At 39.4% G+C, this 27,522-nt stretch overlaps 1 protein-coding gene across 10 annotated transcripts in view; it reads right to left on the bottom strand.

The window, feature by feature from the left end:
• brd4 (bromodomain containing 4) overlaps positions 1 to 27,522 on the bottom strand; it is a 164,712-nt gene that overhangs the window by 112,221 nt on the left and 24,969 nt on the right. For 6 of the 10 annotated variants that reach the window (XR_011354275.1, XM_069927303.1, XM_069927310.1 and 3 more), the window contains exon 2: positions 903 to 1,218. Coding sequence is in view for 9 of the 10 variants with exons in the window: in XM_069927303.1 (XP_069783404.1) it covers positions 903 to 1,218 (316 nt within the window). In the remaining variant the exon portion in view is untranslated. Of the gene's footprint in view, positions 1 to 902; positions 1,219 to 6,787; positions 6,872 to 7,826; positions 7,892 to 27,522 lie in introns of all 10 variants that reach the window. The other 4 variants (XM_069927306.1, XM_069927304.1, XM_069927308.1 and 1 more) reach the window with 2 other exon arrangements.

Here is a 27,522-nt window from a genome sequence, read left to right as displayed (position 1 = left end):
ATATTGCAAAAAGTTCTGCAGCTGCTCGGTACTTTACAAAGCCAATATTTTGATTTATTTAAAAAAAATCATCTACCTGAAAATTTGCCTATATTTCTCTCCATAAATGATGCCTGACAACCGTATTTTTCATCTAATTTTTGAAAAATCTTCATGTAACCTGAGGATGCCAAAATATTTATTCCCAAATTATTTCAAACTTGCCATTGTTTTATGGTTTTGAGCAAATGGATACTCAAAGCAATAAGCTGTTTTGCTGGAACAGTCACCACTTAAATCCAGTCATAACAATATTTTTTGCACAATTGATGACCAGCATTTGGATGAGAGCAATTAGAAAGAAAACAAGCAGAAAAAGCTCAGTTAACAAAACAATGCCACAGAGGAATGAGTTTAATGGACTAAATACAAATGTATAAAAATTTATGTACTATCCCACATTCAACAAGATGGACACATTAAGAGAAGTAGAAATTAGTGGGTTATTAGAACAAAGCCAAAACCATGGCCAAGATTGAGAACTAAATATTTAAGGGTAGTTTGCAAACATAATATTTGAGATCGAGAACAAATGGAAAAATAAAGCTGAATTGCAAACTCTATGGATGCATTTTTTTAAAAAATCAATTTCTACTTTCATTATCTAGTTGCTGTTTTCCAATTATAGCAAAAAAGGCTGGAGATGCAATTCTATATTTTGCTCACTCTTCCAGAAATTGAGAAGGTGAGAAAATTAAAAGACAAAGAGCAAGGAACCCTATGACCGCAATGAAGCTTACAGAAACAGTACACAAAGGGAATGAGATGGAAAAATCAGCTTGAATTTAGTAACACTCCCTGTATTACTACTGGTTGAAATTAAAACAGACAGGATTCATTAGAATGGAAAATAGGTAACTTACAGGTAGATTTAGTTTTGCAGCATCCACAGGCTGTTGGAAAGGCCAAGCAAAGTGGTGTTTCCATATAGTCTTCAGAAGCACTTTTGACAAAAACTGAAGTTGGTTCGTCAATCGTTTAGATCGGTTGGGATTGGATGTTTCAGGAGGAGGAGGATTACCAATAACACTACTTTGTTGGGGTTGAGCTTGTGACTGTGTTGAAGACATCTGTGCATTTTCTAGGCCATCCCCCATAGCTGGTAGTTTTCTTAGTCTCTTCCCTGGGCCACTCTCATTCGACATACCATTGATCCCATTGTAGACCTCACCTGGTAGCCTGTAACAAGAATAATAGAATTAGGAACTTGAAATTCCATATTGTATTTAACTATTTTTAATGTTAACCAGGTCACGTGTTAACTTCCTTACAAGGGAACAAGGAATATTTAGTCTGGAACTACATCCCATGATAAACCTTTTTATAGATTTCACAATCTAAATGTGTAAAATAGCAGAGAGTGACTCGTGTCCCTGCAGACAGGATGCAAAGAAACTCGCATTTTACAAATATGTTGCTTAGAGCTAATTGTGCATGTGCCATCAAACCACCAATTTTTTTGTACAGTAAATTCATCTGATTGTCAAGAATGACATCCATAATCTGGACTAAAACTTAATCAACAACATTAAAGCATGAGGAAGACTCAACAGCCTTCAACGACTGATTGCACAGAACCCTCAAATGGAAGCTGCAGGTATTAGATAAATGCATAGGCATTCTAGATCACCTTGGCTATAAAGGGTTTAATTTATTTGATTATACTCAAAAATGTCAGCCCTAAATTTAAAGTGGTTCTTTGTGAAGGAATGAATTGGTAAATATGAATGCTATGGCGATTTATTTAAAAAAATTTAATTCAAGGATTTTACAAATAATCAAACTAAAAAATGTTAAACTCAGCCACACTAAGTTGTATTGAGCAAAATCTGAAATTTCTACTTGAATGCATTCAATAAATGATTATGCTATACATGATACAGCATATATCCAATAGTTCTACACAATAATAATGCAGAATTTAAAATTCAGAATGCCAAAAGAGCAAATTATTACTTGAGGCATAGATTCCCAATATAATTAACTATATTTAAGACTTGTGTTGTCTTTTCACTCATTCATATTTTGGACCAAAGATGTAGTTATAATTATTCAAATAATCTTATTATAGAAACCTGGTGAACAAAACACATTTTCTTAGATAGCCTCCTCCAATACACTCGATTCAACAGCTGTCAGTTTTAAAATTAAGCTGCTCAGAATTTGAACTTTAAGGCACCACAAGCGACAGTTGACTTCTCTTTTGGGTGGCATGAAAATCTTAGCCATAGGGGGATGAAAACTAATTCAACACAACCCTACGCTAATTAGAATTTTTACAAAGTACCTTTAAAAAAAAACTCTACAGCAGATTTGACAAGCATTAAGAACTTTCAGCAAAGAATGGGGTTCAGACACCAAAACAGCATTACCTTCACATGATCAATTACAGAGATTATCTGGGAAACGATGTTAATCACAATGATAGGACATTTTTTACAAAGAGAATTTAAATCTATAGCTGCAATGCCAAGGGAATCTAGAAAATGATTGAGAGAATTGATGGTAACAGGTAATATTTTAAGAAATAATTGTCGGCGTTTTAGGTCAAAGCCCTCCCATCAGTAATCTTTAATGTTTTTAATATCTATACCACTGAAAAATGCAAGATCAGTGTGAAAAATAATTCTCTGGTATGGGCTACAACAGATATTCTGCTGCTACTCGGGCCGCCGAGAGTACAGTGAGGTACTGTACATGAATTCAGAGAAGCTGCTTTCTTCTAATCTTAAACACATGTTCTTTAGTTTGTGATACTTTTACCCTGTGGAAAAGATTCCTTATCAATGCTTCTTGTTATTTTTTTTAAACCACTCAGGTCTCTCCTCAGCCTTCTGTGCTTCAGAGAAAATAATCCAAGTTTGTCCAGTCTCTCCCCATAACATATCCTTTAAATAAGGCAACGTTCTATTAAATCTCTTCTGTACCCTTTCCAAAGCTGCGAAGATATTCCTATAATGGGGTAACCAGAATTGCACAGTATTGAAAAAGCTGCCATACCAAATTTTATATCGTTATAACATGACTTCCTTATTTTATACTCCATGTCCTACCCAATGAAGCCAAGCAGATCTTAAATCTTTTTGATTGCATTTTCAATGAACTATGAACCTGGGCCCTCAGATCCCTTTGCACATCAATGCTTTTAAGAGCACTGCTTTGTCCTCCCTAAGTGCAACACCTCACACTTGCCTGTATCAAACTCTCTGCCCATATCCGTATCCAATCTGCATTCTTCGAATGCCTTCAACGCTAACCATAACTCCACAATGTTTGATTCATCTGCAACTCACCAACCCACCATTCTACTTGTTCATTCAAGTCATTTATATATAATCAAACAATAAAGGTCCCAACTCCAATCTACATGGAACACCAGTAGCCACAGGCCTCCAGCCTGAATAGCATCCTTCCACAACTACTGTCTTCTATGGAGCAGCCAATTTCATACCCAATCTATCACTCTCCATGGATCCTACATCTGCACCTTCTGAATCAGCCTCCAATGAGGAATCTTGTCAAATGTCAAGTCCATGTGTACTACATCTACTGTCCTACCTTCATCAATCACCTTTGACACTTCAAAAAAAAAAACAAATTGGCAAGACATGACCTGCCCCTCTTAAATCCACCTTAAAAGACAACAAGTGAATGGAAATGAAACTTGGGAACAGGATTTAACAAACCATGAAATCATCAAACACCCGAGAATACAGACATACCAGGACTAATAATACCCAAGCAAAGAACACAAGACAGCAATAGGGACCAGCGAGTCTGACCAAGGTTGATCACCTCGCTAATGCAATGCGAGAGTGCCTGTAGTACCTTGGGTTTATTCAAAGTCCTAATTCCAATAAAAAGTATACTTTCACAAGTTGTCAGCAGCAGGTCACTAATAAAAGTGGAAATTCAGTACAAGAGGTAAATTAACTTTAGATATGTGGGTAAACAGTCATATTGGAGAGATGAGCATCTGCACTTGAGGTTACCATTAGACTGACATGATTAAATGTCAGGGCAGGCTTCAGGAGTTGAGGAGCCTGAAGAGCTGAGGAGCTCCCAATTTGTTTATTTGGACTCATTAACCTGGTCAGTTTCCACCATACAAATGAGTTATAAATGGCTGATGAATAGTAGATAATATTAGGAATTGAGCAAAAGTGGCAAAACTAGCCAGCTCTTTTTAAAAATAGTTTGCTGTGGCTATTTAATGTTATGCCGAATCTGCCATCTAACATTTAGATAAAAGTAACACCTAATTTTGATGATTATATTAAGATAGTAAATAAATTAAAAGGAGGGCGCAAATTGTTTGTAAATTAAGTTATTCATGGCCCACAACCTTCAAAAGACAATGAAGACTAACTAGTTTTGGTCTGCTTAGAAAGGGATATCACATTGAAGTCTGTACCGAGATGATTCACTTCATTGTTTCCTGAATGATGAAGAGGTTAAGCAAACATGACTCCCTGCAACTGTATGGTGGCAGCACTGCATATAGTGAGTGCCACTGTGCGATTCCTATTTTTATCAACTCTATTCTGGTAAATCAAGCTTCAACTTTAGTACAATAGTAACGCACATCATTGCACCAGCAATATCAAAATTCTTCTTTGCAATAGTTACCTGATTACTAACATCTTATGAAGGACATTTTTTAAAGGAAAATGACATTTGGAGTTGACAACCTTATTATAGAAACCTGGTGAACAAAATAGATTTTCATAGCTAGCCTCCTCCAAATGTATTTGATTCAACAGCTGTCACTTTTAAAATTAAGCGGCTCAGAACAAATTACCTGGCAGAGATCCAGCACAACTTAACTAAAGGGAAAGTAAATATAAAATTGGAGATTTATATCAACCATGAATTTCACTGACCAGGTTCCAAACAAGATTATCACACTAATTCCGAAACAGCAGAGGCACATCAACAATGAAGGCTCAAGGATTTTAACAATGGGCTTTAAATACTTGAAAAGATGTGTAGAAGTGCTGCAGCAAGCACCATTTGGATACGGCAACTCAGCAGCAAAATACATCGAACTACCTGGATTTATAACCTCCCAATTCCACACATTATGGTAAGGCAAGAGATAAACCTGCAGCACAGAATACATTGCCAGGGTCAATCCCAGATAACCCTACAATTGAGATACTAACCTGGTGAAACTGGAAAGGAGACCAAAGTTCTGTCACATGCAACTAAGGGTGATGGAATCTATTAAACCTATCCTCAATGATAGAGGGCTAGAGCACGTGACTGTTAAAGCTACAGCTGACGCATTCACAAACGTGTTAAGTCAAGTGATCCAAGCTAAGTGATTCATCTTGGATTCCAAGATAATCAAGAAAGAAACCAATATTCAGGCAATTTATTCTACAATGTTAAGAAATGACTGAAGTATCATCATACTGTACTCTGGACCCATCTCTCCACTAGGCAAGTTGCTCCAGTCAAGTTACTGTATTAACATCTCCCTGACCACTTCGAAAACTACCCAGCTATGTCATGTTCATTAAAAGTAAGGCAAATCCAGTCTGGCTAATCATCACCAAATTAATCTACCCTCAAAACAAACTTTTCCACAGTATTTTCCATTATCTGTGTTTTAATGTAATACTAATTCAGTTTTTCTTGTCTGACTTGTTCATATAAGACTACTCTGCCAGGCAGGTCCCACCCCTTTATATTTTCAAAATCATTCCATAAAACAAAAATTAGATCAAACTTGAAATTAAAATTGCTTTCAACTGATATTCTTTTGAAATAAGCTATGAGTGAAAAACTCCAACACTTACATTATTCTTCAAGAGCCTAAAAAATAAAGACCAATGGATAATGTTTAAAGTTTTCAGGTTTTTATTTCTGGCAGAGTTCTAACACATGGATGAAAAAGAAATCACAGCCAGTCAAGGTCTGATTACTAATTTTGCAAAAGAAAAAATATTCAGCCCAAAATAGTTTTACCAATATTTTCATTCCACTCAAGAGCCTTGTCACCTCATCAACCCATCATATTTTTCCTTTCTGTGTTCTCTCTCATAAGGAAGTGAAGATCAAAAGGACCGACATTCTGTCAAACTAGAAAAAGGGACACAAAGCTGACTGAAGAGGGGGAAGGAACACACAGAAAATTAAATGAATAGTTCCAAAGCAGAAATGGAAGCAACTAAAGCTTTAACAAGGCTCTCTGTATTTGCATTCTTTTCACTCTCAGAAGAAGAAAGTGGAGCATAGCTAGATTTCTCTCATTTCCCCTGAAAGAAAATAGTTGAGCCTCAGATCATTTTTGTTTCTGACGATAAAGAACAGATAAAACAATTCCTGATGTTGTAAGGAGACTGCTCTAAAAATCAAAGCGAAGTAGCATTTGTCAGTCCTCAAGAGAATTCAAAGAGCTTGATCAATCATTTTGGTGCTCGAGTGGAGATTCTGAGTTTCAACTTGGAATTCTCAGGTCAATGACATGTCCTGGTTTACATTAACAGCAAGTAAAGGTGACTAGAAGATGAAAGCGTAACAAGAGACAGACACAAACTTTGGAGAATATAGAAGATTCTCAACAGTAACGAATAACATGAATTTTTAGAAAACTATGTAGTAGCTTTCTTGGTATTCCAAGTTCATAGGAGAGCACATTTTAAAGCCAACAGATAGGCTGATCAACCAGCTCTTTGCATAAAATCACCACCACTTCATCAATAAAATTCAAAAAATTCCAAGTGGACACTTTCCCACTTACCTGGCAGCAGCCATTGACTGCTTTGGAGAGATCGTTAGTTGACTTTTGATCACCAGATGACATCACGGTGCTTTCTATTGCTGGCTGAAATACAGGAGGGCCTTTTTTTTAAAAAAAAGTTTCATAAGAGTACATTTGTGATCAATTTATCCATGATGGAACACAAGAACAGAGTAGCCTACTTAGCCTCTCAAGCCAGTAGTCTACTTAAAGGGACATATTAAATTTTTACTTTTTCCAGTAAGCACGTCATCTTGTGACAAAATGCTAACCTCTCTAAAGCAAAGAATGGCTAAAAACAAATTAGAATATAGCTACAAAATTCTGAAACTTAAACAGGACAAGTTTAAACATACATCCTCATTCGACTTTTAAAAATAAATTATAGTCAAAAGAGCATGCAAATACATTGCTGAACAATACCAGACAGGACAAGATGGTAACAACAAACATGTTACTAACAACAAACTCCCACTAACAGATTTATTTTGAAGACCATCTTCACTTCACTTCCACACACACGAAATACTTTTCACAGATTGTGACTGACACTGAGCATTTCCAGCATTTTTCTTGTTTTTAAACTTCATAAGCCAGCATGCCAGGTTTTCTCATTTACCACGCTACAATTTTCAGAACATTGAGAGAGTTGCAGGAAAGATAGCATATAGGACAAAGTCTAACACCAAGTTTGGGGGCAGAAGAAAAGATTGATAAAATGAATGAAATAAATATTTTTTTTAATAGCAATTAAGGGGACAGCTTTAAACTTGGATGCTCAGTTTCAGTGCACTAAAGCTGATTCAGATGACACTTTGTCAAAAGGAGACACGGAAGGATTTGAAGCAGAGCATCTCAACATCTCAGTTAAGACACTGGGCAAGGATGTGCCCAAGTCAAGTTTGCAACTATCATCAATTTAATGTATCCATCCCCACATTAACTCTGTATTTGATTAAGTTAAAATGGTAAAGACCATCATGGTTTTCTTCCTTTATTTGCCTTGTAAATGCAAATATTTATTGTTCAGAATGCACACCTGCAGTTGTGATGAACAAGTTATTCCATCCAGTGTGGCAAAATAGGGATCTCCAGAATTTTCACCTGTGTGTAATGACAGTTAACAATATGTGTAATGAAAGATCAACATATTTTCAAATCTGGGTGAAGAGAATCTTTGCAGAAGGGGCAATGGAAATCATCCTCATGAACGCTTTCCTTGCCCTTAGCATCACCATTCGAGAGTTTTGAAGGTCATTATAAATGGTATACTCTCTGACAACGACAAGTTGCTGGGTTTAGGTTAAACTGATATCAAAAGTGGAAAAGCACGTTAATTAAATGTGATGCTCATCCAGGCAATGAAATTTTCCACCAAAATTTAGACTGATGCATTGCAATGTTAATATATTGGAGCATCAAAAGATGCTGATATGGATCCTACAGCTATCAATGGATACAAGGACGCTACAAAGCAAGGTCTCAGGGATTAAATGGGAAAATCTACAGATACTGTGATTACACCGCATTACACAAGTGTGCAGGTCACACAGCATCTTTCAGGTAAAGGGTGATTAACATTTCAGGCCTGAGCAGGCAGGTGCCTAAATAAAAAGGTGGGAGAGTAAGGAGGGGCAGAGCAAGGAACACAGGTGGATATTTGTAGGAGGACAGAAGAGAAAAAAGCTGAGAAGTGAGGGGGGGAGTGAGCAGCTCTGAATGGAGGGGGATGGAAGAGGATGGAGACCTGGAGGAAAGAAGAAATCAACAAAGAATGGGATACTCAAAGAATGGATTTAACAGAAACTAGAGATGACCAAGTTAATGCCATCGGATTGGAGAGCTCAGGTGGAATATTAGGTGTTCTTTCTCCAATTTGTGGGTAGGAGCACCTCTTTGGTAGTGCATGAGGCCACGTACAGACACATTAACATTGAATGTGAAATTAAAATGGTTGGCCATTGGGAGGCCCCTGCGATTGTAGCAGATAGAACAAAGATGTTCAACCAAACAATCATCCCATCTGTGTCCAGTTTCTCCGAGGTAGAGGAGGCCACAATGAGAGCACTGGATGCAGTAGATGATGCCTCTAAGTTAAAGATTAAGTGTTGCAGTCATGGGGGTAGATACCGAGTGGCTAGGGATGAGTGAGCAGGAAGGACAGTCCCTGCAAAAAGCAGAGGTGAGGCGAAGATGTGTCTGGTGATGGGATCAAGTTATAGGAGGATGCAGATGCTGATGGGGTGGTAGATGAACACAAAGGGAACCATCAAGCCATGACTTTAATCAGAGTTTGCACAATAAGTTAGTTAGTTGAAGCCTTCTCAGCTTAAATGCTGGTTGAATTTGTACTTGCATGGTAAACTTCTCCTTTGACTCGACACTTTCTCCAGATCAAAATGAAATCATGTTGGCGTCATCATTGTCGGCCACATGGAACAGCATTTGTTCATTTCTGCACGCCCTCAATTCATTTGCTAGTTCATCAACAACTCTAATAATGTTGTTTCCTGTACTGAAACACAATTTCACTAATGTTACTAATCTCCATGCTACTCTCACTTTCACATGGACTATCTGACTCTTCATGTCCAAATTTGGACCTTTGTCTCCATTTCAGGGGACACATTTATAATAAACATCCATTCCAACCCATAGACCCTCACTGCTATCTTGACTATTTGCAAGGAGGATGATATGTAGGATGCAGAGGCTGATGGGATGGTAGGTGGGGGCAAGGATACTCATGTTCTTATTGTGTCGGTGCAGAAGGGGCTAGGGCAGATGTGCAAGCACAGAGGAGATGCAGGCAAGGGCCACGTTGATGGCAGTAGAGGGGAAGCCACATTATTTTGAAGGAAGACACCTTGGATATTTTGGAATGGAAGAACTCATCCTGAGAGTTCTATGTGGAGGCTATGTGGAGTAATCCATGTTACAAATCTACACAGGGTAAGCTCCTCAACTCTTCCTCTGCTAAAACTCCAAACAAAAGCTACCCACTTAATATTTCATCTGGGCACTTTCCAAACAGATGCCATTTACATAAACCTCAAGTTTCTGTTCTCCTCTTCCCCCACCCCCGACCCCAAATCATCCCCAGTCTATCTTTCTCTCTCCTTCTGACTCCTTTCCTCCAGCTTCACCACTTACATCTCCATCAATTCTCTGCTTTTTTTCTCTTCTACCTTCTGACCTGTAACCACTCATGACCTCTTATTTGATCAGCTGAACTCCTCCCCCTCCCCTTCTTCCTCTCCTATCCCCATTTTTTTTATTCATGTGCCTGCCTGCTTTTTGCTCATACCTTAGCGATGGGCTCAAGCCTGAAATGTTGGTTAGCCTTTACTTCCTATAGATGCTGCATGGCCTGTTGAGTAACTCCAATGTTTGTACATTGCATCCAACTTCTCTCCTCTTTAAAATGTAATTGCTATATTAATAAAAGGCTACATTTTTAAAGTCTTAATACACATTAAGGAGTTTAGCATGCTTGAATCAATTGATACTGAACCAGAGAAGGAAATGATAGAAAAGTGACCCAAAGGTCTACTTCAAGATGCATTTTAAGGCCCTTTTCTCAAACTTAGGCAAGCGCCTCAAAATAACAGAGCCCATTTCTGTATTTAAAGATGTCCAAGCAGTATTGTTTAAGTTACTGTTGTGCACCAACTCAGCATTTAATGTTCATTGGTGGTTACCACTGCTCAAAGGAGAAGGGGAAATGGGGTCCTAGACTACCAAAAAAAAGTTCATTTTAAAGGAAAATTTCCTCTTGAGCTTGTCTTTACTGTAAGGTGATGGGTAACTTTTTCCCCTCCTGCACCAAGGAATGAGGTTTACTGATGTGTGTTTAAAAGCCTAAATTGATGTTTGTGCAATTTTATCTGGATGAAAGTTCAATAAAATCGGTTTACAATTTTTAAAAAAGATGTATTTTAAGGGGTACCTAGCAGAAAAAGTAACATCTAAAGTCTAGACATTAGGGTTCAAGCAAGTGACAGATGGATTTGGAGCCAAAGATTTCAAAACAAGGAATAGAAATCAATGCAAGACATTTTTTTTAAATGTTAATTTTATGGCCAAATAGTCAAATCTGAGGACAAAGGAGAAATGATGGGAAGAGAAATGTAAAATTATACAATCTAGGGGAAAAGAGTAATGATAAAAATTGCACACATTTTAAATATAAAGGACAGCAACGTGGTTAACCTGAAACCAATTACTTCTACAGTATTCGGCATTAATTTTAACTGGAAATGCTTACAAATTTGGCATAACTAATCGAAAAATGATCCTTGCATAATCAGGTAGCGCCAACTAGCATGGTAGTAGCTAGGTAAGCTTGCCACTTTCAGCGCTCAAAACTGAATTTCAGATCTCAATTATGGAGGCTACATGCAACCATCTCAATTATTCATTATATTTCTATGGTCTTAATCATTTGCTAAATTTATAATCTCATTTTCCACATTATAATCCAGGTGATTGACAACTATTGATTAGTAATGGAACTAAAATTGACTGCTTTTGAAACCCCCATCATCTAACCTGTGAATATCTATCCAGCCATTTTCTGCTTTTTATGACTTAAATGCTTCTACATTCACCTTTCTTACATTTGCATGGACTTTTACTTTAATTATTGCAACTTGTTAAATCACTGTGTTCAAATAAAGGTACCTCAATCAATTTGGACATTGTGAAATTCCTTCCAAAACTCATTGACATTTACTACATCATCTTGAACCTCTAAACAAAAAAAATCAATTTGACACAAAGTGACAAATCCTCAAATTAATACTAACTCTTGATTATACCTTACCGACAGAATGATTACTTAAACCTTGTTATTTTCAAGACTGGCTGCAGTTGTTACTTTTTCTCTCTCCTTCTCCAAATTGAAGTATGAAGTCAGCAAACCAGTCCTTTGATTCTCATTTCCAATGAGAGCTGAAAATTTGTGACCAAATCATTGAGATGCACTTACCTTCTTTTCAAATTGATCAAGTTTCAATTATGGCAACTTTTTTAATTAGATTTCCTTTTGACAGTATCTGTTGTCTTAAAGAAATCAATGATATAAAGTTTGAATGTAATAGCTCTTAACTCTCTGAAATAGTCACTAAAGGCTCAAATTTTTCCCTCAGTTAAACACACTCTTTCCTCTAACCTGGAACATTTCCTAATCTTTGCTACAGGTAGCACCTTACTTACTTTTAAGTACAGAAGGAATGATAATCACAATCAAATGCAAATGATAATGCATTATGGCTTCCATTAATACTTTTTTTTAAAAACAAGATATGCATATTACTATTGAACTTTAAAACCATTTCAAGAAAATGAAACTTCCCAATTTAATGAGTATTGTTAAATGCAATCATACAAAAAAATCCATGCAACACAAGATTGACAACAGCTAATGATTCTCATGCTTTGATTTAGACAAATCATCTCATGCAATATTTCTTGTGACAAAGTTTTTGGCTGTTATCAATTCAACAAAAAATTAGAACAAAATTTCAGCCAACAGACCATCGAATTAAACAACACATTTACGGTCTACAAAAACTCAAGTGGCGCAGGACAGCTCTCAACTTTGGGGGGAAAGAAACGGCAAATAGAACAGCAGCCACGATTTAGTAAAAGTATTGAAGGTTTTGAAGATGGTGGATTTGGAGGTTGCCACACTTCAAATTCAATAGATCACTGAATGTATTCCACATTGATATTTAACCCTACTATTGACCAAATGGGAAAGAGAATTCAGTAAACAAACCCAGTTAACCTGACACAGTTGTAGTAAAAATGCTGGACAGCCAATGTGGATTTATGAAAGGGAAATTGTGTTCAACTAATTTTTGGATTTCTTTATGGATGCGATTGGAAGAATAAAAAAAGGTGAAATTACGAGCAGCACCAAAAAAAGGGATAATTACAAATTAGGTGAGTGAACAAATTCAAAGATTTCAGATTTATTTATTGTCAGAGCACGTCCATGTCATCACAGACAACCCTGAGATTCCTTTTTCCTGCAGGCGTGGCAGAATTACCACTAATTGGTAGTACAAAAAAATAAATTACATAGCATAAACATAGAACAGATAATGAATGTAAACAGACTGACTGTGCAATACAGAGAGAATGAAAGAAAATCAATAAACTGCACGAGTCCTTAAATGAGTCTATAGCCCCTTTCACACTTGCAAGTGATTCCAAGAGTTAACCGCCAATCGGCCTTTAAAGTGCCTAGTGTGAAAGCAAAATCAGCTCAACACCGTCATCAGATGATGTGATCTCACGCCAGGGATTGAAGGCCTCAACCCCTAGTAAAATCCCCAGTGTCTGAAAACACCAGCATTGCAATCAGATATGGGTAAAATGGGTAATTGCATTGTGGCATTGAAATGACGCAAGTTTTTACGTGAATGCAGTAATGTAAAGGAAGAAAAATTAAAATGAAGGTGTAAACTTTCCCATGGGAAAGTTGCAGTGGGGTAGAGGGGAAATAAATGGCAATGATCATCAATAGTGGACAATTTTTAAACAGCGTGAGAAAATTGGTAGCGCTGAGGCAAAAGGCTTCTTCAGGTGGATTCTCCGCTAAGAATGCACCTGAAGAAGAGGAAGCGGCCCTTCGAATTGTCATTCAGGTAGCAGCGCTGACAGCACAGCGCTGACAGCACAGCGCTGACAGCACAGCGCTGACAGCACAGCGCTGACAGCACAGCGCTGACAGCACAGCGCTGACAGCACAGCGCTGACAGCACAGCGCTGACAGCACAGCGCTGACAGCACAGCGCTGACAGCACAGCGCTGACAGCACAGCGCTGACAGCACAGCGCTGACAGCACAGCGCTGACAGCACAGCGCTGACAGCACAGCGCTGACAGCACAGCGCTGACAGCACAGCGCTGACAGCACAGCGCTGACAGCACAGCGCTGACAGCACAGCGCTGACAGCACAGCGCTGACAGCACAGCGCTGACAGCACAGCGCTGACAGCACAGCGCTGACAGCACAGCGCTGACAGCACAGCGCTGACAGCACAGCGCTGACAGCACAGCGCTGACAGCACAGCGCTGACAGCACAGCGCTGACAGCACAGCGCTGACAGCACAGCGCTGACAGCACAGCGCTGACAGCACAGCGCTGACAGCACAGCGCTGACAGCACAGCGCTGACAGCACAGCGCTGACAGCACAGCGCTGACAGCACAGCGCTGACAGCACAGCGCTGACAGCACAGCGCTAACAGCACAGCGCTAACAGCACAGCGCTAACAGCACAGCGCTGGCCAGCTGAAGGGATATCTGAGCGCACTCTGGCTCCTGTCCCTTGGGCTGTCAGTTTTAGAATGGTTGGCTGTCAGCTGGGACAGCCAGCATGGGCTATCAGCGCGGGGACGTCCCGCGTGGGATATCGCCACACTAATCCCGCTGCCCTGCTCTCTCCCCACAGCCCAAAATCAGTCTCACACTGTCGGGCGGCCGGAGCAGGCTGTCAGCTCAGGGACATCTCGTTCACAGCCCGCACCGACTGCCCCAGTGTGGGGACTGATATTGGGCTGTGGGGAGAGAGCGGGGCAGCGGGATCAGTATGGGGATGTCCATGCGCTGACAGTCCGCCCCACAGTGTGGGTACTGATATAGGGCTGTGGGCGTTGAAAGCCCATGCTGGCTGCCCCTGCCCTGACGTCACTCACCAGGGGGGGGGGGGGGGGGGCATCTTGGAGAGGAGCTGTCAGGCACTTTCCAGATGACTGTCATCCCGAATGCAGCTGCTTTCAGACAGCTGTATTCAGATGGCTGGGGAGACCACTGTGCTGTGGCGATTATCCCTCTCAGAGGAGGGTTACAAAGTTTACCTCGCAGGCGCCTCCTGAGCATTCACGTGGCCTCCCGACAGCTGCATATTGCCAAAATATGCGACTTGACAAGCATGGCAATTGGCTACCTGAAAGTGCCAAAAGAAGCCCCTCTATGAATGCTCCGTGCATGCAGCCAGGCATACGGACTTTTCACTGCAGCATGGAATACTGGGTGGGCATGTCCACCATCACTTTTTCCCCATGGTATTTATAAATTGTACGTGATAGTGCTACCAGCTTTCCCACCGTGTTTAAAAATTGTCCACTATTGCTATTTCCCACGGTCCATTATAAAGATTTATATAGGTATATGCAAAACAGGGACTGAAGGCTTATTCTGTGCTGTACATAAAGCTTAATTATGTTATAATTATGCATGATTAATATTGTTCAAATATAAAATCATAACATATCGATCGGGATTTGGGGCAGGTCCACCATCATTTGATATGTCGTGACATCACTGGTAGAAGGTAGAACAGTCCTATCCCGAGGGACGCCTCCTTGCAAGTGTGAAAACATTCAGTGCCCCAGTTAAGAGTGGTCAAGTTTTGTGTGCCCGATGGAGATGTGGGGGGGCTGGTAGTCATGTTGGGGAGCTGGCTGATGGAGGACCTCAGTTTTCTTCAGGCTGACTTCCAGGCCAAACATTTTGGCAGTTTCCGCAAAACAGGACGTCAAGCGCTGAAGAGCTGGCTCTGAATGGGCAACTAAAGCGGCATCGTCTGCAAAGAGTAGTTCACGGACAAGTTTCTCTTGTGTCTTGGTGTGAGCTTGCAGGCACCTCAGATTGAAGAGACTGCCATCCGTGCGGTACCGGATGTAAACAGCGTCTTCATTGTTGAGGTCTTTCATGGCTTGGTTCAGCATCATGCTGAAGAAGATTGAAAAGAGGGTTGGTGCGAGAACACAGCCTTGCTTCACGCCACTGTTAATGGAGAAGGGTTCAGAGAGCTCATTGCTGCATCTGACCCGACCTTGTTGGTTTTCGTGCAGTTGGATAATCACGTTGAGGAACTTTGGGGGGCATCCGATGCGCTCTAGTATTTGCCAAAGCCCTTTCCTGCTCACGGTGTCGAAGGCTTTGGGGAGGTCAACAAAGGTGATGTAGAGTCCTTTGTTTTGTTCTCTGCACTTTTCTTGGAGCTGTCTGAGGGCAAAGACCATGTCAGTAGTTCCTCTGTTTGCACGAAAGCCGCACTGTGATTCTGGGAGAATATTCTCGGCGACACTAGGTATTATTCTATTTAGGAGAATCCTAGCGAAGATTTTGCCTGCAATGGAGAGCAGCGTGATTCCCCTGTAGTTTGAGCAGTCTGATTTCTCGCCTTTGTTTTTGTACAGGGTGATGATGGTGGCATCACGAAGGTCCTGAGGCAGTTTTCCTTGGTCCCAACAAAGCTTGAAAAACTCATGTAGTTTGACATGCAGAGTTTTGCCGCCAGCCTTCCAGACCTCTGGGGGGGATTCCATCCATACCTGCTGCTTTGCCAATTTTCAGTTGTTCGATTGCCTTATATGTCTCATCCTGGGTGAGGACCTCATCCAGCTCTAGCCTTAGGGACTGTTGAGGGAGCTGGAGTAGGGCGGAATCTTGGACTGAGCGATTGGCACTGAAAAGAGATTGGAAGTGTTCTGACCATCGGTTGAGGATGGAGATCTTGTCGGTGAGGAGGACTTTGCCGTCTGAGCTGCGCAGCGGGCTTTGGACTTGGGCTGAGGGGCCATACACAGCCTTTAGAGCCTCGTAGAAACCCCTGAAGTATGAAAACTTAAACCCCCCATTTCTATCCCAGGACATTGAACAGGCAATTTAGCGGGATGCAAGTGTGAAAGGGGCTTATGATTGAGTTTGATGGTGGAGGGGGAGCAGCTCTTCCCGAACCTGGTGGTATGAGTCTTATGGCACCTACACCTCTTTCCTGATGACAGCAGCAAGAACAGAGAGTGTTGCTGGGTGGTGTGGGCCTTTGATAATTGCTGCTGGCCTCTGACAGCAGTGCTCCCTGTAGTTGTATTGAAAAGTGGGGAGAGTTTTGCCTGTGACATCCTGGGCTGTGGCCATTATCTTTCGGAGGGCTAATGCTCAGGGGTATTGGTGTTCTCAAACCAGAATATGATGCAGCTGCTCAGCACTTTCCACCACACTTCTGTAAAACTTTGCTGGCAAATGTCAAAGAGAGAAGAATGTGGAAAAACACAGCATCTGTACCAACCATCAACCACAGTAATATCTGCACTGCACATTTTTATTCTCATTCTCATCAATCACACCCAGATTCCACCTAGTCTATTATAGTCTAATAGAAAAGTACTACACTCCACTACTTTAAGTTTTTAGGTTTGCTTGCCAATGCTCCCCCATCTCAATTGCCCCAGTTTAGAGGCTTATTCAACCACTTAATGTCACAAATTGATCAGAATGGGAAAGGATCTTCAAAGATGCAGAGGCCAAATTTAAATTGGTGGTAAACAAACTAAAATTAATTTCAATCATCAACACCTGTTAATACCAACTGATGCAAAATAACAAATCCAACAGCAGACCAATAATATTCCTCATCTTGTGCAAAGTTAACCCCGCCTCCAGTACAAGGACAGGTAGACACAACTATAGTTAACTTTCTCCCTCCTTTCAATTAATTGCCCCAGTTTTCCAGGACTGCCAACAAGCGTATATACTCTGTGCCCCAGTTTTCCAGGACTACCAACAAGCGTATATACTCTGTGCCCCAGTTTTCCAGGACTACCAACAAGCGTATATGCTCTGTGCCCCAGTTTTCCAGGACTACCAACAAGCGTATATACTCTGTGCCCTAGTTTTCCAGCACTGATTTTTACACCCAACCATATACTGTACTGCAATATTATAAAGACATCCATAGTCCGAGTATTTATATTTTAAAAAATGACATCGGACCAACAAAAATCATGGACAATCTTAACCCAACTATTGATTGGACAAATCAACTCACATGTGGCCTTGAGGACAAGTTCAGTCAGCTCTATTTCAATTATTTTGGATCTCAGAGTTAATTAAAATCTCATTATAAATGATTCCCAGAAAACATTTTCATAGCATGAAAGAATTTCATATTCAGGATGCAAACTTTGGGTTTGAAACTAGATTCCAAAACATAAATATAATTGCAATGGTAGGGCAGTGTTGGAAAAAGTAGACCAGGAAAAAAATAAGAACAAGACTGCAGATCAACAGATAGACATTTAAAAAGATATTTCATAATACTTTTTTTTTAAATGGACATTTCAGTGAAAAAGGACTTTTACAAAGAGAACATAATTTATGGCTAAGCCCAGTATGATCGCAAACTGAAAAAGGTAGCCAGAGTCACAAATATTATTGGTATACCAGAGGATTGAAAAGTGCTTTAAAAACAGCAGAGTGCAAAGACGGGGAAAAAAGAGCTTCCTGTAGGTATGAATTGCTGGTTGTAAACAACGTCCCTTAGTGAAGGAAAAGCAGGGAATTAATAATATAAAATGGAGTGGAAGAGATTGTAAATACAGTACCATATCAGAAAAACCTGGGACTGGATGCTTTTCGGTTATTGGATTTTTTTAAGTTAACAGGACAAAACTGAAAAAAAAAAACACAGCCTAGCAGCATCAGCTGCTGCCAGTACCGACAACGGACCCACTCTTGCCTGGGAGCCCAAGGTCCCTACTCTTTTTTTTTAATATTTTATTTAAATACAAAATAATAAGTCTCAAATCTATTATTCATGATGATTTTATAAACGCCCCCCCAAATTAAAAAAACCCAACCCTCTCTCCCCAAATGAAAAGAAAGGAAATTATAATTAGTAAAGAAAAAAGTAGACCTTTTTCAATTTTATTTATTTATTCCAAGGAGTTACGAGGTTGCACAATGTTTATGGAAACCATTTATAAATTTATTCCTAAAATGTGTAAATATAGGCACCAAATTTTCAAAAGTTATCTTATTTATTTCTCAAATTGTATATAATCTTCTCAAGAGGTATAGATTTCTGCATGTCATCTTTCCGAACCTAAATGAGAATCCGATTTCCACGTCACTGCTATATATTTTCTTGCAACTGCTAATGCAAGTTTCAATTTTAGCCTTATCCCTGAAATATTGCCCAGTAAAAATAGCATTGGATCCTGTGGAAATTTAGGCCCTTTAACTTGCTCCAAAAGTTCCTAATTCTATCCAAAATGGTCTCAATTTTGTCAAATGTAAAATGTAGACTGTAAAAAAAGTACTAATCTCTTGATTATTACCTGAAATATTGATCTGACTTCAGTCTATTTAATTTTTGTGGATTTAGATATAGTTGATGTAAAAAAAATAAACCTATATCTAACATTTATTATGTTTGTCACACTATCTAAACATAGTTCCAATGAATTTTTCTCCCCAATAATAATAATTAAATCATATTTAAATCTGTCTCCCATCTTTGATTTGATCAGTGATTCTCAACCTTTTTCTTTCCACTCATATACCATTTTAAGTAATCCCTATGCCATCAGTGCTTTGTGATTAGTAAGGGATTGTTTAAGGTGGTTTGTGACTGGGAAGGGAAGATTGAGAATCACTGCTCTAGACGCAATTGTTACTGAAATATTTTGTTTGAGAAAAATTGTAATTGGCACATTTCTTTTGGAGTTATGAAACCGTGCACATAACGAGTCCATTAGGTACAATTAAAACAGTGGTTTTAAAAAAATTTTTCCCATCTACATACCACCTTAAGCAATCCCTTACTAATCACAGAGACCTATGGCATAGGGAATAATTAAACAGGTATGTGAGTAGAAAGAAAAAAGTTGAGAACCACTGGTCTAGATTTATGAATTTCCTGCTTTTGAGTTCCCTTTTACAATATATACATAGCTGATATAAATTTATGAATAGATCTATTACAGATCAAGGTTTCTATTTCACTACTTTTAGGTAGTAACATTGTTGGACTCAGTTTATATTGTAAATATGCTTTTATTTGATAATAACAGAATCTTGTATTATTTTCCAATATTTTTAATTGTTCAAATGACATTAAATTTCCTCCTTCATAACAATCTTCTATATTTCTTATTCCCTTAGAGAACCACATATTCAAGTCGATTATTCATTGTGAATGGGTTAAGTCTATTTTGTTTCAAAGGCATTTTTAACTTCCTTCCCATTTCAGTATTTGGTTTATACCATATATTAATCAAATGCTTCAACAATGTAGTTCCCCTGCCACCAAATATTAATCTTAGTTCCCATTTACATACAAAATCTTCTGGTGTTGTAACGGATTATGTTATATTTTATATTGTATATAGATACATTTTAAAGGAGATATATTGTGGCAGGTTTTTTTTTACAAAAATGACATACAAATCCAGAAGTTCTGTCCTTTCCCATCTTGCCTTCATCTTTTCTCTTAACAGTCTCCCCAGACTTCATTTCAGGTCTACCAGTATGCTCCACATTAATCTTCTGAATATGTTTACTAATCTGTTCCACATTAACCCTCTAAAAAGCCTCACTATTCTGAAATTTGTTTTTGTGAATCAGAGGATACTCATCCACTAATCTTGCTGTTTGCTGACAAATCCCAACATCCAGGTATAATTTAATCTCATTTGGAACACACCTTTTAATTTCATCAATTAATATCAATTCTCTCAATCTGTCAAAATCATTATCTATTCCCTTTGAGGCGCACCAATGATCAAAACATACAGACTTTCCACAGAACAAAATCCATACAAGATTGGTTCCATGTTTTTACCAAACTCCTACTAATTTTTTGTCTATATGCTTCTGGAATCAACTCGTAAGCTTCCAATACTGTTTGTTTAACAGTATCATAATTTGCCATTTGCTCTCTAGTCAAACTAGAGTATGCAATTTGAGCATAAGAGGCCATTTTACTTTTGGCCATCAAGCACTCAGCAACCTTTTCAAAAAGCTAAAAATGTATCTATTATCTCCCTCATCAAAAGGAGGAACTACATTTACCTCTCCCCAGGAGTTACAGTCTCAATTCTCTTATCTCCTTCCATCTCTGTCCCTTTCCATCTGTTCTGAGTCATATTTTCTTTGTTTTTCATCATCCTCCCTGTTTTTCAGCTACTTCCAACTCATATTTCCTCCATTTTCAGCTTCTTCTCTTCCTCATATTGTCTCCGTTTCTCAGCTTCCTCTGCCTCATTTTGTTGTTTCTGCAATTCAAAGTTCTGTTTCTCTTTTTCTTCTTCCACCCTCAATTTCTCCAAATCCAATTCAACAAATCTATCCTCCAGAAAATTTTCTGCCTTTCTCACAAATCTTCCCTCACCTATAGATTTTACTATAATCCTCGGTATTTGTATTTTCCTCAACCAATGCTCGACTTCAGTCATCTTTAATGCCTTAGAACTAACCATCAGTTCCTCTTTTCTCCTTCTCTGCAGCTCTGCAGGTGATGGTTGTGACAAAAATGTACCAACATCCATTATATCCATTGTTTTCCCACACACACTAGCTTTAAATTAGCTTGGAAAAACCAATTAACTAATAAAATCACAAAAACTCCAAAAGTATAAGATCCCTGAACTCCAATTTTTAATCTGAAAAGACAAGCCCCCAAATGTTATGTACCCAGAAGACCCCCCAAACCAAACGACAATAGAAATTTACCAAGACAAAGGGTTACTTAAACAAAAGTTACTTTTAATTATCTTTAAACATGAAAACAGGATCAAACTTTAACTTTTTACCATCAACTTACCTCCCCCCCCCCCACCCAACTTCTAATTCTAAGTGCACGTATGTGTGTGTGTAATCAAGTTTGGAAAAGTTCTTTGATTTACAGTCCAATCTCACTTCCCCCTCCTCCAAGTTCACTGGTTGCAGGCAATTCTTATACTGTGCCCAGAACTTAAAATTTATGAATTTAACTAGGCTTTGGTGGTTGAAAGGTAAATAGTTACTGCTCAGGAAGCTTCTTGTCGGTTTTCAGAGAGAGATTTGTTGCTTGTTGGACACAAACTGAATCCTTCCCATCAGCTGCTTCAGTGTCTGGCCGAAGACACTTGGCCCATCAAGGTTTTCCAGATGATAACCTCTTTCTTTCAGGTCACCAGAGTTCCTTTACTGTTTCCCTTATCTCAGGCAAAACATTATATAGCTAGCCATCTTCTCTTCTATGGAACACAAACTGTCTTAAAAAGAAGTTTTTTTTTCCACAAGCTTGTCAGTTTGTCATATTCAAGCCCCAGCTGCTGCTGAGCTGTCGAGCTGAAATCTCTCTCTCTCTGAGAAACCATATGACCCTCTTAGAAGAGCAAACTGCACTCAGACTGCGGCATTGAACCCAATCTTCTGAGTCCATTCATCTGTTGCTTTCCAAAACAATAATCCATTATTCCACAGTATGTCCAATGAATACCTACTTGTGAAGTCCTTATAGGCATTCATCAAAGATTTTGTAAAGGCACTCAGAGTCTGGACTGTCTGGCTTAAACAGATCTCTCTCTCTCTCTCTATATATATATATATATCTATATATATATATATATAGATATATATATATATATAGATATATAGCTATATATGTATAGATATATATTCAAAAAAAATTTTTTTTTAAATTTAGTTGTAGACTTCCTTGTTCATATTTCCTTGTTAATTTTTCTAAAGATACCTTTGTGGCGGCCCTTTGCAGCTCCCCCACGGGGCCTCACAAAATGAAGGACATATGCGACAATCCAGCGGGTGGCACGAGGTTGGCAGCACTGCCCTCTAATTGGCTACAACCAAAAGTCCTTAACTGGCCCATCAGGGAAAGAGGATCGCAAACACACCAATCAGTGGTGAAAGGGTTTTGACCACGCCCCTCAGCTTGAGAATAAAAGCAGGGCTGTGAGCCCAATAAAGCTCAGTGTTAACTACATTCAACTGCGTTCGTGTCATTCTTTCTGGGACCAGCGTGTTCTTTCTGAGCTAACCTGCATGCAGCTATAACTTCTCCTGTGCTATAGGCTCCACAGAGACATAGCTTGTAGCAGCTAGCTACACCCTCAACATTTCGCCATTCAAAAAAATTCTTACATATTTAATTCCTGAAAAATATTCTGTGGTAATGTTTGAAAAAGGGTATTGAACTCTAGGAAATGTATTCATTTTAATACAATTAACTCTTCCCAATAATTCCATCCAAAATGGCAATTCCATCCACTTTTTTTCCAAATCTTCATCAATTTTCTTAAGGGGAATAATTTAATTTAAATAGATTAATTATTATCTACCCTTATTCCTAAATATTTTATTCCATTAATCAGCCATTTAAATTAAGGTGGCATAGTAAGAGGCATAATTTCACTTTTATCTCAATTTATTTTATAACCGGATACTATCCCATATACTTTAAATTTTAAATATAGTTTATGTAATGAGACTTCTAGTTCTTTCAATAAAATTAATGTCATCTACAAATAAATGAATCTTATATTCCTCTTAGTTAATTTTAAACCTTTAATATCAGGGTCAGATCAGATCAATTCTGCAAGGGGTTCAATTGGCAAAATAACTAAAGCTGGAGGTTATGGACACTCTTGCCTACTAGATAAAGTCAAATGAAAAGATCCAGATACCTGCCCATTTGTTACAAATTTAGCTTTCAGTCCATTATATAAAGCTTTAATTCAATTTGTCACAACCCAAATTTTTCAAGCACTAATCTATCAAATGCTTTTTCTGTATCTAAAGCTTCTGCTACACTCAAGTCCCCTCTCTTTGGTGCTAGATGTATTATACTCAACAATCTGGTCACATTATCCACTGATTTTTTTTTTAAATAAATCCAATCTGATCCATAATTATTAACTTCGGTAAAAACTTTGCCAACCTATTCGCTAATATATTTTCTACTATTTTATAATCTTCATTTAATATGATGGCTTTAAATAGTCTTTATCTGTTTTTGGTATTAGTTAATATTGCTGTATTGAAAGATTCCAGTAAAGTACATGCTTCGGTCTCCTGTCCTAATACCTCCATAAAAAAGGAGATTAACAAATCTTTAAATTCTTTATAAAACCATCTTCTCCTGGAGACTTTGCAATGACCTCAATGCTTCCCTCGCCTCCATTGGGGTGAAGTGGACATCCAGATCTCTTTGATCTTCCAAAGAGCTTTACTGACTGTAAATATGTGTTTACGGTGTCTACAGTGCCTTATGAGAGGCCGAGAGGCCATAACCGTGTCCTCAGACACACCTCCACCTGTGTTTTTGACACTGGCAGCAGGGAAGAGACTTTCACATTAGACCAGTTGAAACCGGCCTTCTTGGACTTTGACCACCCATCGCTCACCTGACCCCACGGTACAGGGATCGACCTCCTAAAAATAGTGCCCTGATCGCTGGTTTGGGATGGGAGGGGGGTTGCATAGCGGCCTGCGTCTCAGGCCAACATAGGAAATGGCCAAACGTGGTGACTGGCAAAACATCATGCGGTCTGAAACACTCATTTCATGGGCTGTCAGCAGAATGATGAAACTGAATCGCAGGGGACCCACTCAGGGCCCAAGCATCCAAGGGAACCAATCAGCAGTCAGCCCGCTCAAACCACGCCCCAGTCATGAAGCTCACACAACCATTAAGACTACAGTCAAAATGTTCGCAAAAGACTTGTACTATAAAATCAGAGCTGCCACTGAATTATCTCAGTGTCGAATACACTCTACTGTTTTGTGTGCACGCATGCTCAAGGTAATAGAGCACATTACCCCTCTCCATTTTTATGCGTTGTGGCACAAGCCACAAATATACACACAGGCACATGGTTCCCTCCCTCCCCCCCCCACCCCACCCCACCATCCACCGGATGGTCACCCTTATACTGAAACCATTTTTCCCTTAAAAGAAATAAATAGAAATCACTATTAATCAAAAAAAGCTTCATATTCCTGTTGTACCGCCCACTGTCCATCCTCCTGCCAAAAATATCAGCATATTCTTGCACACAGTCTATAAAGAATTGCTCCTCCTTGAACAAAAATCTTGAGTCACAGGATAGCGCAAGATAAATTTATAACCTTATCCTCTCTCCCACCCCCCCCCCCCCCCGCCAACAAGGTTTTATTTACCAGATTAAATTATTTTCTTCAACAGTTCAAAACTTATACAGAATAAAACAAAATCTCATTTCCATACAAAATCCCACATTTTTGACTCTCCTCCATACCCTCAAATCTTTTTTGCATTCTATTCACCATTTCATAATGTTTCTTCATTTTTTCATCTGGTATTTCAATATCCAATCTTCAACTCATCATTAATATTAAAGATTCAGCACTTAACCCTAGTGGTCTTTACTTGCATTTTAAATTTGCTACTTCCTTTAGTAGCAACTGATTGTACTATTTCTTCCTCTTGATTCTCTCCTTATTCGTTACCAGCTCCAAGTTCAGCTTCTGCTGATAGCGTTTCAAAAAGGCTACCTTCTCCACCAAGTTCTTCATACTCTTGAGCTGTGCATGCACAACTGCAGGCATCCAGCATTCAGCACATCTTCCCACCTGGTTCTGAGCTCTGTTGTTACCAAATTGGCATCAACAGAGCGTCAGAGCCCTACATGGGCAAGTTGAGTGATACATTTTTTTCAACTTGTGCCACCATGTCGGCACTGCAAAAAAAGTTTGGTTTAAGGAACATTTTGGTTAGTGGAACTTCAGGTAAGGGGAAAAGTACTGTAACTATTTTGGATGAGTGTTCAGGGCTGGAGGCATGAAAATCAATCTAACAGTAATTTATAATCAAGGTGCAATGAGAACCAAAGAACTGACAAAAAAAATTACTAGACAAACTAATTAGGCTAAAGGTGGATAATACCCTTGGACCTCATGGTCAAAAATCTAGGGAAGTGGCTACAGTGTTAATGGATGTACACTTCATCAAAATTCCCTGAATTCCAAGAAATCCCAGAAGATTGAAAAACAACAAATTTAACACCACTTCTCAATAAGGAAAACAAAAAGCAATAAATTGTTGACCATTAAAACTATCAGCTGACATTGGAATAAATGCTGGAAGTCAACTAAAGAAACAGAACATTTAGAAAATCATTTCAATCAAGCAGTGTCAATTTGGCTTTCTTAAATAGTGGTTGTCGAGTCCACGCTGCTGAAGATCAGCTGCGCTGGATGGGTCACGTCTCCAGAATGGAGGACCATCGCCTTCCCAAGATCGTGTTATATGGCGAGCTCTCCACTGGCCACCGTGACAGAGGTGCACCAAAGAAAAGGTACAAGGACTGCCTAAAGAAATCTCTTGGTGCCTGCCACATTGACCACCGCCAGTGGGCTGATAGCACCTCAAACCGTGCATCTTGTTTGGCGGGCAGCAACCTCCTTTGAAGAAGACCGCAGAGCCCACCTCACTGACAAAAGGCAAAGGAGGAAAAACCCAACACCCAACCCCAACCAACCAATTTTCCCCTGCAACCGTGTCTGCCTGTCCCGCATCGGACTTGTCAGCCACAAACGAGCCTGCAGCTGACGTGGACTTTTTACCCCTCCATAAATCTTCGTCCGCGAAGCCAAGCCAAAGAAAAAATAGTGGTTAAATTTACTGAGCCCTTTGAGTACATAGTAAACAGAGCAGATAAAGGGGAGCCAGTAGCCCCTGTTATACTGCAAAGCTGCAGTATTCGCATAGACATGACCTGTCTTAGGATCTGGTTTGCATATTCATACAGAACCAAAAAAAAAGCTGGCTCTGTGAGTCACAAGCCCCTTTTACAGAGCCTAAAAGTCTGGTTTTATCCACCTTTCGAGCGCTGTGTGAAAGAATTGCAAGGTGGATTGGGGGTCTAGGCTTACCCATCTTCGATCCACCTAGGTAAGTAGTTGCAGCGGTGGAGCATATTTGACTCACCGAGCAAGTTTAGACGCCATACCAGAAAGGGTAAAGAGAAGGGACTTGTAACAACCATCATCAATATGTGCTGGTCATGAGGAGTCACGTGATGGAGTAGTGACCGGACGATGAACTCCAGCCCTCTCCAGAAAAGTCGGGAAAAACAAAGGAAAACACAAAGGCACAGAAATAAAAGTTACAGAAAAGTGAGTATAAAGGTGGAAAGAAGATGGCGACAAAAAAAGAAAAATCGAAAGCAACGGTAAGAAGAGAGGAAGAGAAGACAAAGGAGGAAAAGGTGAAGCCTTACCTGTCCGAAGAGGCCCGCTGCGGAGAGAGAAACCCGCTCCCTCAGGTCGGTAAATAATGGACTACAAAAATGGCTCGCTGAGCCGAGTAAAAGTGCGCAACCGCGCATGAAAAAAAACACACCGACGGGGGGGGGGGACCAGCTGGGGAGTCGATCTCCACAGCCGGCAACGACAGCTGCAGAACACCTGCAGCAAGAAGAGACCACAGAAGACAATAGAAACAAGAAAGAAGAGGAGGAAAGGGCACCAAAGAAACAACAGATGTCAACCCAGAGGAAGAAGAGGAGGAAGAGGAAGAGTACAGGGAAATAGAAGAAGAAAAGAAAGGCAAGGTAAAGGATATACTTGCTCTTATTAAAGGAGACATGAGTCATTTAAAGAATGGCAAACACAGGAATTTAAGGATTTAAGAAAAGAATAAACAACACAGAAGAGAAAATAAATAAAATGGAGATGACCTTTACAGAAATGGGAAAGAAAATGGACAAGATGGAAGAGCGGGCAGTAGCAGCAGAAATGGAGGTAGAAGACTTAAAAAAGAAATTGGAGAAATCTAATAAAAAAACTAAAGAGACACAAGAACTACTAGCTCAAAAAATAGATACAATGGAAAACCATAACAGAAGAAATAACATAAAGATAGTGGGCCTTAAGGAAGATGAAGAAGGCA

Source organism: Narcine bancroftii, chromosome 3, assembly GCF_036971445.1.
Source record: "Narcine bancroftii isolate sNarBan1 chromosome 3, sNarBan1.hap1, whole genome shotgun sequence".
Classification (NCBI taxonomy): Eukaryota; Metazoa; Chordata; class Chondrichthyes; order Torpediniformes; family Narcinidae; genus Narcine; species Narcine bancroftii.
The sequence above is the reverse complement of the archived record's forward strand: the minus strand, read 5'-3'. Positions and strand labels throughout refer to the sequence as shown.